General features: G+C 39.9%; 1 protein-coding gene across 1 annotated transcript in view; it reads left to right on the forward strand.

The window, feature by feature from the left end:
* LOC136863748 (glycine receptor subunit alpha-4-like) overlaps positions 1-14,190 on the forward strand; it is a 185,396-nt gene that overhangs the window by 72,825 nt on the left and 98,381 nt on the right. The window contains exon 3 of the mRNA XM_067140100.2: positions 7,455-7,678. Coding sequence (XP_066996201.2) covers positions 7,455-7,678 — 224 coding nt within the window. The remainder of the gene's footprint in view (positions 1-7,454; positions 7,679-14,190) is intronic.

The raw sequence follows: 14,190 nt of genomic DNA on the forward strand, positions 1-14,190 counted from the left end.
GTCGCTTAAGTGCGGCCAGTATCCAGTGTTCGGAAGATAGTAGGTTCGAACCCCACTGTCGGCAGCCCTGAAAATGGTTTTCCGTGGTTTCCCATTTTCACACCAGGCAAATGCTGGGGCTGTACCTTAATTAAGGCCACGGCCGCTTCCTTCCCACTCCTAGCCCTTTCCTGTCCCATCGTCGCCGTAAGACCTATCTGTGTCGGTGCGACGTAAAACAACTAACAAAAAAAGTAATAATAATAATTTTTGACTCCTTGGTTGAAAGGTTAGCGTTGCGGCCTTCGGTTCAGAGGATCTCAAGTTCGATTCCTAGATAATCGGGGATTTTAGCCACGTCTGGTTAATTCCTCCTATTCAGGGACTAGGCGTTTGTGTTTGTCTTTATACACGTCTCTTCATTAATACAAAACACACCACACTACCAACCACCACACAGACATGTAATAGTCGAATACAACCCTCCACATAGGGATGACGCCAAAATAGACATTCGACCAAAAAACTGGGCCTAGTCCATACCTGAGGCGCAAAGCGCACCCGTGACTAGCGTTGTCACCAAGCACGAATAATTTTACTCTTATATTTTCAAAATTTTGCACAGAGAAGAGATCTTAACTCGTTCTCGTGTGTCCACAACATTCTCCGTGCAGGTATACCAAGTTATTTGTGACCAGGTCTTAAATACATTTCCTCCCCGAACACCATCCCTACTAGGCCACAAACCTCTTCCCATTCTACCGCACGGCAAGTTATGGTAGCTCATTCATACCTGCAACCATACACTGTTGGAATTTTCAACCGGCTGTAATTAGAGACATGCCTAGTAGAAATATATGTTTTTAAAAGATGTTATAAATGGTTCAAAGACTTAAGAAATTAGTATATAATTTAACATGTGGTAATGTTATAGTATCTATCAAGAATATAACTTTTGCTTAGAAATATATTTTCCAGCTATAGTTTAAGCTAGTTAAAGTCCGACTCATTGGCTGAATGGTCAGCATTGAGGTCTTCGGTTCAGAGCATGGGCACCCGCAGGATCTTTTCCAAGGAGGGAGAGCACATTAACAATTTTCTTGAATATAAAAACCAATATAACGTCAGCAATATTAAATTGTTTACAGAAATTTCTGGTTATAACAGATGCTAGATGACTGTCAATAAGTTCAGTTTATGAAATAATCTGGTATGATATAAAACAATTGAACATCAACCTTTTTTGAATTCCAAGTGGGGAAGTGCCCCCCCTTGCCCCCACTTGCGGGCGCCCATGGATCGGAGGGTCCAGAGGTTCGATCCCCGGCCGGGTCGTGGATTTTAATCGCCTCTAATTAGTTCTTCTGGCTCGGGGACTGGGTGTTTGTGTTTGTCCCAACACTTTATTCTTTATACTCACACTACACTACCAACCACCACAGAAACACGCAATAGTGATCACTTCCCTCCATATAGGGTTGGCGTCAGGAAGGGCATCCGGCCGTAAACAGGGCCAAATATACATGTGCGACAAAGTTCGCACCGGCGACCCCACAGGTGTGGGAAAAGCGATAGAAAAAGAAGCAGAAGAAGAAGTTTAAGCTGGTTAAATTTACCTACTTAAATATAGAATTAAAACTTTGTAGTTGTACGATGCAGTGTGCATAATATGGTTTAACATATCAGTAGTATTCATAGCCTGAGCCACACAAAGAAAAAATAAGTCAATAATAATAAAAAGAAGAAGAAGAATCTATGCCACTGTAATATAAATTGACCGCTGCTTGCCCGAATTTTTATATAGTTATTTCAGTAAGAGCACTCATTATCCTTCGTATTTTTTATTTCCATCTCCAAAAGTCAGTTATTTATCATTAATATATTTTCAACTACAGGATTAGAAATGCATAACCCTTTTGTCAATGTTGTCGAACCTTCATATCAACAGACACTATTCAGTAAATGCAATGCAGTTATGCATGTCAAATATGATGTTCAGGTTTGTGTTCCATTCGAAACTTGAACCACAAGAAAATTTTAATAGCTGAACTAGCACAGTTAAATTTTATATTTTCATTTAAATAATGCTATACTAAGCAGCTTATTTCTCCACTTTCTACGCTTCTTTTTCATAATTACCCTAAAGTCACTCTAAAAAAATTTCATCCTATGATCACCCTACATAGCAAAAAATTACCCTAAAAGCGGCAACACCGCCAACAACCCCACCAGGGTATGAGTAAACCGGAATGATAATAATAATAATAATAATAATAATAATAATAATAATAATAATAATAATAATAATAATAATAATAATAATAATAATAATAATAATAATAATAATAATAATAATAATAATAATAATAATAATAATAATTTTTGATATTTGCTTTACGTCGCACCGACACAGATAGGTCTTTTGGCGACGAGATAATCATAATAATAATAATAATAATTGTACCGGAAATACGCCCTCTCCGTGCATTTAAACTGAGTGCCTTTTAGAAGGCCATCTGTGTTATCAATCTGAAACTATGTATTAGAAGACAGAGCTCGATAGCTGCAGTCGCTTAAGTGCGGCCAGTATCCAGTATTCGGGAGATAGTAGGTTCGAACCCCACTGTCGGCAGCCCTGAAGATGGTTTTCCGTGGTTTCCCATTTTCACACCAGGCAAATGCTGGGGCTGTACCTTAATTAAGGCCACGACCGCTTCCTTCCCACTCCTAGCCCTTCCCTGTCCCATCGTCGCCATAAGACCTATCTGTGTCGATGCGACGTAAAACAAGTAGCAAAAAAAAGTATTAGAAGAAGTTTGGACCTTTAATCTTCAGATGCCTCTACTGTCAACTTATGTGCCCCCTCTGGCGGGAGGGCGGACAATTAATTTTTTAAGGGAATGTTCTGTTTTTTAGGTTTGTACATCTCAAGTGTTTGCAAATTGTTGTTTTATGTGCTGAAGTTCCAGCAGCACATGGCTTCCTTCTTCCTGATGTTGTCAACCAATCAGAATTTTTTGTAAATTTTTGGTAGCCAATTAAAATTGGAGTGTGTATAGGCATTCTGTCTAGAGAGTTCTGGAACTTTCCCCTCTGCTATAAAAGCTGGGTGTCTTCTTCACGGTTCCAGTCTAGAGTGCATACGGTGTTAGTGGAGGCAGGGGAAAGCATTGCACGTCGTCGGAAGGCCCGTCAACTCAAGGTAATGGCAGACATCTTTTAAATATGTGATAGCTCCAGAAAGTTAACTTAAGGGGAAGGTTTCAAAATTCATTCTTAATGTAAATTTCTAAAGTTCAATATCACGTTTTAGATGTAAACTTTCAGGCGGGTTTAAGGATTCTATTCAAATCCCTGCTGGAAAATACGTAACTAAGGAATAAAGAGGGTTCACCCTCTATTAATTCCCATTCAACTTGGTATGGGGATGACTACGATTTTCTAAAATTCTAAATTCTGCAAAACCTTTTGGAACGTAATTTCTTCGCCACCTAGTCACCCTCTGTAGTATAGGTTTAGCCTCTGTAACTTCAAATCATAAGCCCATATAGGATTTAAGTATTTTTCAAAGAGTATTTTAAAAGGAACGCAGTGTTTCACCTCCTAATATTTTGTTCATGGCCGATTCCTTATACCTTTTCTTTTGACCACTAAGGCCATTTAGAATGGGCACTTATTGTCTCTGTTTAAATTATCATTAATTAAGGATGAGCTGAAACGACAGTGAACATTGTTGTCAAGGCTTAACTAGTGTAAAATTTGGGTAAGAAACTTGTGCCGTCGAGAAGCTGAACTATAGTAAATTTTGGAGCTCAGTCGCCTAGAGTGTAAATTGAGTGGAGCAAAAATGCTCTTTGAAACAGTGTAAATGTGGAGCTACAAGCTCACTTTGTAAATTATTGTTTAACTTAAGCATTTCCTGTGATCGGAGCTGACGAGCTCATCGCAATTCTATTTAACTGTTATTTGTTGTTGTTCATCAAAATTTAAAGTCAGGAAAAAGGAAAGCAAAGAAATAAAATTTCAAATTTTAGTGTTTTAAATTATGCTCTCGTCCTTTCTCTGTCCACGAATTCACGCCCGCCCCTCCTTACACCTCTGCAATCCACGATATTCCCATAATAATAATAATAATAATAATAATAATAATAATAATAATAATAATAATAATAATAATAATAATAATAATAATAATAATATAATAAGCCGGGCTGAGTAGCTCAGACGGTAGAGTGCTGGCCTTCTGAGAGCAACTTGGTAGGTTCGATCCTGGCTCACTCTGGTGGTATTTGAAGGTGCTCAAATACGTCAGCCTCGTTCGATAGATTTACTGGCACGGTAAAGAACTCCTGCTAGACAAACTTCCGGCACCTCGGCGTCTCTGAAAACCATAATAGTAATTAATGGGACGTAAAAACAATAATAATACGTAGTTGGATCAAAAGGTTAGTTGCACTAACGCGCCGCAGCAGCGCGCTGTGTGTCGCAAACGTGAGCACAGCGGAGAAAGGGACAGACACTGCCCACACGTCTGTTAGGCAGGTCGCTGTGGTGTCTCGTCTAGTATTGTGTGAATAGCGGCCAAATGCAATGGCGCGTCAACTGGACGTTCACTCCAAATATGAGGTGCGTGCGACAGTCCGACTCCTATGGGCCAAAAGGAAGAATTGCACGGACATTCATCGTGAAATTAGTGCTGTGTATGGGGAGCGGGCCATTTCCCGGAAAGTTATCGTAAAGTGGTGTCAGCAATTCGAAGCCGGACGCTCGGATATCACGGACAGCCATCGCGAAGGCAGGCCCGCAACGGCCACGACCCGTGCAAAGGTCAACAGTGTGAATGCGACCATTAGACAGAACCGGCGCATTAAACTGAGAGAAATCGCGACGCAGCTGTACATGTCGTATGGCAGTGTGTTCGCCATTGTTGACGAGGACCTTGGATATCGTAAGCTGTGTCAAAGATGGGTCCCACGTCTTCTCACCGATGAGCACAAGGGACAACGTTTACAATCCTCCCTGGCATATTTGCAACGCTATGCCGCAGACGGCAACGGGTTTCTGTGGCGAATCGTCACAGGCGACGAAACGTGGATCCACCACTTCACCCCCGAAACGAAGCGAACATCAATGGAATTGGTGCACCCCTCATCACCACAACGAAAGAAGGCCAAGGTTCAACCTTCAGCCGGTAAGGTATGGCGACAGTGTTCTTTGACATGGAGAGTTTGCTGCACGTGGAATTCATGCCGAATGGAACGACGATCAACGCGGCGTCGTATTGTCAAACGTTGCACCGGTTGCGTAAAGCGACCAAAGAGAAGCACCGGGGGAAATTGAGCGCCGGTGTGATTTTGTTGCACGAAAACACAACACCCCACAAGGCCCGCTAAACGAGAGAACTGCTGCAGCGTTTCAAGTGGGAGGTCTGGCAACATCCACCCTACAGTCCCGACCTAGCGCCATGTGACTTTCATCTGCTCGGTAAGCTCAAAACGGAGCTCGGTGGTCGACGTTTCCAGACCAATGAGGAGGTGAAGCCCGCTGTCTCCGAGTGGTTGCAGAATGCTGCAGGAAATTTCTATGCATCTGGCATCGACAAGTTGGTTGTGCGTACGCAGAAATGTTTGGAGTCTCTTGGAAACTATGTGGAAAAGTGACGTTAGAGTGTATGTCGTTATAGTCGTGTTGCTGTTGTATAGGTGGCGTAATAAATGGCCATAACTGGGAAGTGCAACTTATTTTCTGATCTGCACTCGTAATAATAATAATAATAATAATAATAATAATAATAATAATAATAATAATAATAATAATAATACAGAGTATTTCCCTGGATGGATAAAAAGTAACACTATCTAGAAATATGATTAAATAATTTTGCGGTTCTATCAATAGGACGGAATTGCGGTATTAGGTAATAATCTATCAAGTATAAGGACGTAAGTCTGATTCGTACGAGACAATCACAAAGGGATATATTCGTACAGAAATGTAATGTACTCTATAAGTGTTAAAGAATCCACCATTTATTTATTACGAAGGGTTTCACGAAAATAGAACATTGTTGAGATGCTTAGGAACTAAGGTTGAACTACAACATAATTCATCCAGAGTTAAGATCAAAGAATTGTAGAACAAATTGAAGGAGTTTGTATATTTGTTCAGCCTAGCAAAACAGTTTTACTGGTTGTGTGCAGCATCACTGAGCTGTCCATTGTTTGTCAGTTTGCTTTCTTAACTTGTTTCACGTCACACTACCTCTGAACGGTGACGTTGGGAAATGAAATGAAATGAAATGAAATGAAATGAAATGAAATGAAATGAAATGAAATGAAATGAAATGATCAAGACAGAGAGAAGAAGTCATAGCCTTAATTACAATACAGTCTCAGAATTGTCCTTGTGTGATAACTGGAAACCACGATAAAGTACCGTATATTCAGGGCTGCCGACTCTGGGACTTGAACCCACGATATCTCGAATACAAGTGTATATCCCCACAACTTGTACCGCATAGCCATCTCTCTCGGCGTCCGACTCGCTGGCTTAATGGTCAGCGTACTGGCCTTCGGTTCAAAGGGTCCCGGGTTCGATTCGGGGATTTTAACCTTCATTGGTTAATTCCAATGGCCCGGGGGCTGGGTGTTTGTGCTGTTCCAAACATTCCTGAAACTCACACACCACACATAATACTATCCTCCACCACAATAACACGCAGTTACCTACACATGGCAGATGCCGCCCACCCTCATCGGAGGGTCTGCCTTACAAGGGCTGCACTCCGTTAGAAATAGCCACACGAAATTATCACTATCTCTCTCGGCAATCATTCATATATGTTGGACTATTCTATTAGTTTACGGACTGTTGAAATCGTAATGGTTTTCTGTGGATTCTTTTGGAAACAGACCCAATCTCCTACGTCACTACCACGGCATTTCTATTCCCCAAGGCTAATAGACAAACTAGAGTAGAAGAGAAAATTGAACAGTAACATTTACATATCATTACCAGGACCAGTGTCCATGATATTCCACACCACGAAACAGTAACTATAAAAATAATCTTCAGAATCGCCGTCACTAAATTAATTGTGCGTGCTCGTAGAAGCGCGCAGCTGTGAGCTTGCATCCGGGAGATAGTAGGTTCGAATCCCACTATCGGCAGCCCTGAAGATGGTTTTCCGTGGTTTCCCATTTTCACACCACGCAAATGCTGGGGCTGTATCTTAATTAAGGCCACGGCCGCTTCCTTCCAACTCCTAGGCCTTTCCTATCCCCTCGTCGCCATAAGACCTATCTGTGTCAGTGCGACGTAAAGCCCCTAGCAAAAAAAAAAATTATTGTGAACTGTAAATAGAGGAGCAGTACTTACCATACTGCATTCATATACCAAGTCTATTAATATGACGTGTTTCTTTAAACCTAGTCCACAGAAATAACTCTAAGTTTAACTGCTTTGTATTCCCACAGGAAATCTCGTTGGACGTATTCTTGTACGTATATTGGAAGGATCATCGGATTATCATGATAGAGAATGAGGTCGGCCATGTCGAGCTGACCTGGGAGCAGCGTCAGGAGCTCTGGATTCCTGACCTCTACATCCGTCAGCTTCGCGAGATGAAGGTCCTGTCCCTCTTCCAAGAGATGACATCCTTGCGGCTCTACCGCAACCAAACCATGCGCATCAGTTTCGGGTGAGTATTTTCCCTCTAACATGCATATGTTTCTTGAGTTTCTCTCTTTTTTCTAATGGTCACCTAGAGTTACATTGTTTTCTTGCCAGCTGAATGTCTCATCCTTGTGAGCTCTCCATATTTTTGAGCAAGTAGTTTAAATTGGAACAAATGTGTTTACTTTCTTTGCTATCTAAGAATTATTTTATTCAGATTTTCTTTAAACTCCCACTAAGTATTCCATCAATATTTTCCAGATAAATGTATTATTATTGTTATTACTAGCGAATGTACCCGTGCTTCGCTACGGTATTCTACATTGTATTCGAATATCGAAGTAAATAGTGTGCATGCAGTCAATAAGATTGTTTTAAAATTGCATGTCTCTTAGCGTTATCCGAGGAAGAACATGGGGAGGTCCCCGTACGTTGTTTCCAATGTAAAGTGTTTGTTATGGATTTGTGATATAACGGCAGGCTCACTGGCCTACTGCCATTCACAATCGAGTTGGGAAGTTTACATTATAATTTCAGGCCCCATTGCCTACTATGCGGACAGAATCGATTTGGAGAGTTTTCGTTAAAATGGCAGCCCCCCTTTCCTACTTCCAGACAGATTACAGTTTTTATTATAATGGCAGGCAATTATCCTACTATCACTCGAAATTGAGTTGTGCAGTTATCATTATAATGCCAGGCCCATTTTTCTACTTTCAGCCAGCTTACTGCCAGTCACACCAAGTTGGTGAGTTTCCATCAAAATAGCAGGCCACTATGCCTAATGCCAGTCACATTTTAGATGAGGACATTTCTTTATAATGGCGGGCACCCTTGCCTACTGCCAAACACAATCGGGTAGGGGAGTTTTAAACAAAACTGCATGCTCACTTGCCTTCTGCAAGTCAAATCGAGAAGTGAACTATTCATTACAATTGTAGACCTTCCTTACTAATGACAGTTACACAGGAGTTGGAGAAGGAACCCTTTCATACTGCCAGTCAAAGTCGGTGTGGGGAGTACTGATTACAATAGCAGACCTACCCTTTCTCGATCGCTAAAAATCGACATCAGTGAATATATATAGATCGACATACGAAAGTATATGCGTGTTTACAATATTGAAGACCTTCATTTACAGATTAACTGCTGCTAAACGTACGTCATATCGACAAAGGATTATACCATAAGACACGCCGGATTTAGTGGCCTAAATGGCTGGTCCTATGATATGTAATCTATTCTTGGGTCAGATTGAGTTAGAAACGTGGAACAGTGTAACGTTCTTGTAAGATTATCTCACATTACATTAATTTTCGAATAATTATGTGGGCCAATTTTCGTGAAGAGTTTGATGATTCTGTATTTCATAGAAGTAATCGAAGGTATGAATTATGCATGTGAAAATTCCAAATTGACTTAACATCCATTAATAGAGAAAAATCAAACGTAAAAGTGATACAGATACGGCAAAAAGTCATAAGACCAAGGTTGTAGATCATTCCAAATTGAACGGAGATTGTGCAATCTGTTATGTGATAGGAATTTCCGAAGGTCTGCACCATCATAAAAATTGCCTGCATATTTCGATATTCTTCGGGGATAAAAAGTGAAAAATTTAATGATCTTGGATGTTTTCCGTTCGTTACAGTCTAAAACGTATAATTTTGTCAAATTTCAATTATCTTCTTTTTCTTCTGGCAGATTATGCCGCAATCTGGATTTTGGGCGAGGCGGGTAAAAATTAGGACTTTCAGGAAACTAAACCAAAAATTATGCAGATGGTCATTATTACCCCTTAAACGGAAAGCTGTACGAAAATTTCGCCAAAATAGTCAGTGTAGAGGCACACAGTCGTTACGATTTGATTTATGTAGATAAGGAATCTGCTCCATGTAAAACACCTTTTTGGCTATGTCCGCTGGACTTAACCTGCAAAACTTACCATTCATGATATCTCCCTTATTAATACTCCTGACGAAAAAATGCACATGAAAAAAAGATTTAGAGGTGGAATTCCATCACGTTTGATCGATTTCCAGTCAGGTTGGTCTTGTTCTCTATATATTGTGGAAGAGTAAAATCACCATTTCGGTTCCCTATAAACCGCCAGTCCATTCCGGAGCATGAAATGTTATTTACGTTTAAAACCTACCTTTGGACAGGTGGATGCTAAATATGAATTTTGGTTCGAATATCTTCAGTAGTTTTCAAGTTGTAAGGAATACGCTTTACACGCACCCACTCGTGAGTTAAGTCCGATGGGACTTGTACAAAAAAACGGTCCGTTAATGATATCTCCCTTATTAATCCTCGTATCGAAATGATGCACATGAGAAAAAAGGTTTAGAAATTAATTTCTACCGAGGCAGGTAGATTTAAATTAACGTTGGTTGTGTATATTTTGTGGAAGTGCAAAATCACTGTTTCGGTTTCGTATAAACCCCCAGTCAGTTCAGGGATTTAGAAACAATATTTGCCCTAAAACCTATCAAGGACAGGTGTATTCTAAATATGAGTATTGGTGGAAATACATCCAGTAGTTTGTAGCACTCGCGTACATACGGCGTAATTAAGGAATAAATAATACAGTTAAGAAAGTTGAAAGTAATAGAAAATGGATTATAATTGAGGGCAGCCGGAAAACGACAAATATGTAAATGCCAAGTTAATGTATTGGAAAATCAAATGCCCCTCAATAAATTATGCTAGTGTGAGTTATGGATATAATAAAGCGGTAACAGAGGAGAAATTTAGGTCCATTGATTCCTAGGTAAACAAATAATAAGAAGATGACTAATGGTGTTATTACTTAATCTATTCGAAGGCGGTTATAACATCCAACGATATTTCGCCAATATCCCGCAGATAGGCCGATTGACGCCTCTCTTGCCTTCTACCTAAGGAACAACCACGAATTTAAAAACATGATGAGGAAAATGGCAATACGTTACTTCCCTGCTGACATGCAGTCAGAGACGTTGCCATGGTAACCTGTAGGTTCGTTGTCGGTCTGTCGGTCACTCAATGCAGAGCATGGTACCAGCAGAAAATTGTAAATTTCTCCGTCATGTAAAGAGTAAGGTAAATTATGAACATAACGAAAGTTGTTTATAATTAAGAGACGTTTCACGTACGGTAAACGAAGTTTACAGAAAATCAATAGTATAAGAGAAAATGTAGGAAAACCATTCTGGTTTTCTTATAAACCCCCGTCTATTCAAAGATTTTAAAATGATATGCATATTGAAACCTTCCCCGGGATGAGTATACTCTAAATATGAAGTTTAGTTGAGATCTATCGAGCCGTTTCGACGTGATGGTGGAAAAACCATTCTGCTTTTCGTATAAACCCCCGTCTATTCAAAGATTTTAAAATGATATGCATATCGAAACCGTCCCCGGGATGAGTATACTCTAAATATGAAATTTGGTTGAGATGTATCCAGCCGTTTCGACGTGATGGTGGAAAAACAATTCTGGTTTTCCTATAAACCCCCCGTGTATTCAAAGTTTCTAAAATGATATGCATATCGAAACCTTCCCCGGGAGGAGTATACTCTAAATATGAAGTTTGGTTGTGATCTATCCAGCCATTTCGACGTGATGGTGGAAAAAACCATTCTGGTTTTCCTATAAACCCCCCGTGTATTCAAAGATTTTAAAATGATGTGCATATCGAAACCTTCCCCGGGAGGAGTATACTCTAAACATGAAGTTTAGTTGAGATCTATCGAGCCGTTTCGACGTGATGGTGGAAAAAACATTCGGGTTTTCCTATAAACCCCCGTCTATTCGAAGATTTTAAAATGATATGCATATCGAAACCTTCCCCGAAATGAGTATATTCTAAATATGAAATCTGGTTGAGATCTATCCAGCCGATTCGACGTGATGGTGGAAAAACCATTCCGGTTTTCCTATAAACCCCCCGTGTATTGAAAGATTTTAAAATGATATGCATATCGAAACCTTCCCCGGGAGGAGTATGCTCTAAATATGAAGTTTGGTTGAGATCTATCCAGCCGTTTCGACGTGATGGTGGAAAAACCACTCTGGTTTCCCTATAACCCCCGTGTATTCAAAGATTTTAAAATGATATGCATATCAAAACCTTCCCCGGGAGGAGTATACTCTAAATACGAAGTTTAGTTGAGATCTATCGAGCCGTTTCGACGTGATGGTGGAAAAACCATACTTGTCTTCCTATAAACCCCCGTCTATTCAAAGATTTTAAAATGATATGCATATCGAAGCCTTCCCCGGGACGAGTATACTCTAAATATGAAATTTGGTTGAGATCTATCCAGCCGTTTCGACGTGATGGTGGAAAAACCATTCTGGTTTTCCTATAAAACCCTTGTATTCAAACATTTTAAAATGATATGCATATCGAAACCTTCCCCGGGATGAGTATACTCTAAATATGAAATTGGGTTGAGATCTATCCAGCCGTTTCGACGTGATGGTGGAAAAACCATTCTGGTTTTCCTATAAACCTCCCGTGTATTCAAAGATTTTAAAATGATATGCATATCGAAACCTTCCCCGGGAGGAGTATACTCTAAATATGAAGTTTGGTTGAGATCTATCCAGCCGTTTCGACGTGATGCTGGAAAAACCATTCTGGTTTTCCTATAAACCCCGGTGTATTCAAAGATTCCAGAATGATATGCATATCGAAACCTTCCCCGGGAGGAGTATACTCTAAATATGAAGTTTGGTTGAGATCTATCCAGCCGTTTCGACGTGATGGTGGAAGAACCTTTCTGGTTTTCCTATAAACCCCCCGTGTATTCAAAGATTTTAAAATGATATGCATATCGAAAGCTTCCTCGGGAGGAGTATACTCTAAATATATAGTTTGGTTGAGATCTATCCAGCCGTTTCGACGTGATGGTGGAAAAAACCATTCTGGTTTTCCTAGAAACCCCCGTGTATTTAAAGATTTTAAAATGATGTGCATATCGAAACCTTCCCCGGGAGGAGTATACTCTAAATATGAAGTTTGGTTGAGATCTATCCAGCCGTTTCGACGTGATGGTGGAAAAACCATTCTGGTTTCCCTATAACCCCCGTGTATTCAAAGATTTTAAAATGATATGCATATCAAAACCTTCCCCGGGAGGACTATACTCTAAATACGAAGTTTAGTTGAGATCTATCGAGCCGTTTCGACGTGATGGTGGAAAAACCATTCTTGTCTTCCTATAAACCCCCGTCTGTTCAAAGATTTTAAAATGATATGCATATCGAAACCTTCCCCGGGACGAGTATACTCTAAATATGAAATTTGGTTGAGATCTATCCAGCCGTTTCGACGTGATGGTGGAAAACCCATTCTGGTTTTCCTATAAACCCCCCTTGTATTCAAACATTTTAAATTGATATGCATATCGAAACCTTCCCCGGGATGAGTATACTCTAAATATGAAATTTGGTTGAGATCTATCCAGCCATTTCGACGTGATGGTGGAAAAACCATTCTGGTTTTCCTATAAACCCCCGTGTATTCAAAGATTTTAAAATGATATGCATATCGAAACCTTCCCCGGGAGGAGTATACTCTAAATATGAAGTATGGTTGAGATCTATCCAGCCGTTTCGACGTGATGCTGGAAAAACCATTCTGGTTTTCCTATAAACCCCGGTGTATTCAAAGATTCCAGAATGGTATGCATATCGAAACCTTCCCCGGGAGGAGTATACTCTAAATATGAAGTTTGGTTGAGATCTATCCAGCCGTTTCGACGTGATGGTGGAAGAACCTTTCTGGTTTTCCTATAAACCCCCCGTGTATTCAAAGATTTTAAAATGATATGCATATCGAAAGCTTCCTCGGGAGGAGTATACTCTAAATATATAGTTTGGTTGAGATCTATCCAGCCGTTTCGACGTGATGGTGGAAAAAACCATTCTGGTTTTCCTACAAACCGCCCGTGTATTCAAAGATTTTAAAATGATATGCATATCGAAACCTTCCCCGGGGTGAGTATACTCAAAATATGAAAATTGGTTGAGATCTATCCAGCCGTTTCGACGTGATGGTGGAAAAACCATTCTGGTTTTCCTAGAAACCCCCCGTGTATTCAAATATTTTAAAATGATATGCATATCGAAACCTTCCCCGTTAGGAGTATACTCTAAATATGAAGTTTGGTTGAGATCTATCCAGCCGTTTCGACGTGATGGTGGAAAAACCATTCTGGTTTTCTTATAAACCCCCCGTGTATTCAAAGATTTTAAAATGAAATGCGTATCTAAACCTTCCCCGGGATGAGTATACTCTAAATATGAAGTTTGGTTGAGATCTATCTAGCCGTTTCGACGTGATGGTGGAACAGACAAACAGACAGACAAACAGACAAACAGATACAATTTTATTTATATAGATAGATTATTATTATTATTATTATTATTATTATTATTATTATTATTATTATTATTATTATTATTATTATTATTGTTGTTGTTTTTGTTGTACCGGTTGGTACACCTATACGCCGCACATTTGAAATTTCTGCCTTAAAGTACTCC

Source organism: Anabrus simplex, chromosome 2, assembly GCF_040414725.1.
Source record: "Anabrus simplex isolate iqAnaSimp1 chromosome 2, ASM4041472v1, whole genome shotgun sequence".
Taxonomy (NCBI): Eukaryota; Metazoa; Arthropoda; class Insecta; order Orthoptera; family Tettigoniidae; genus Anabrus; species Anabrus simplex.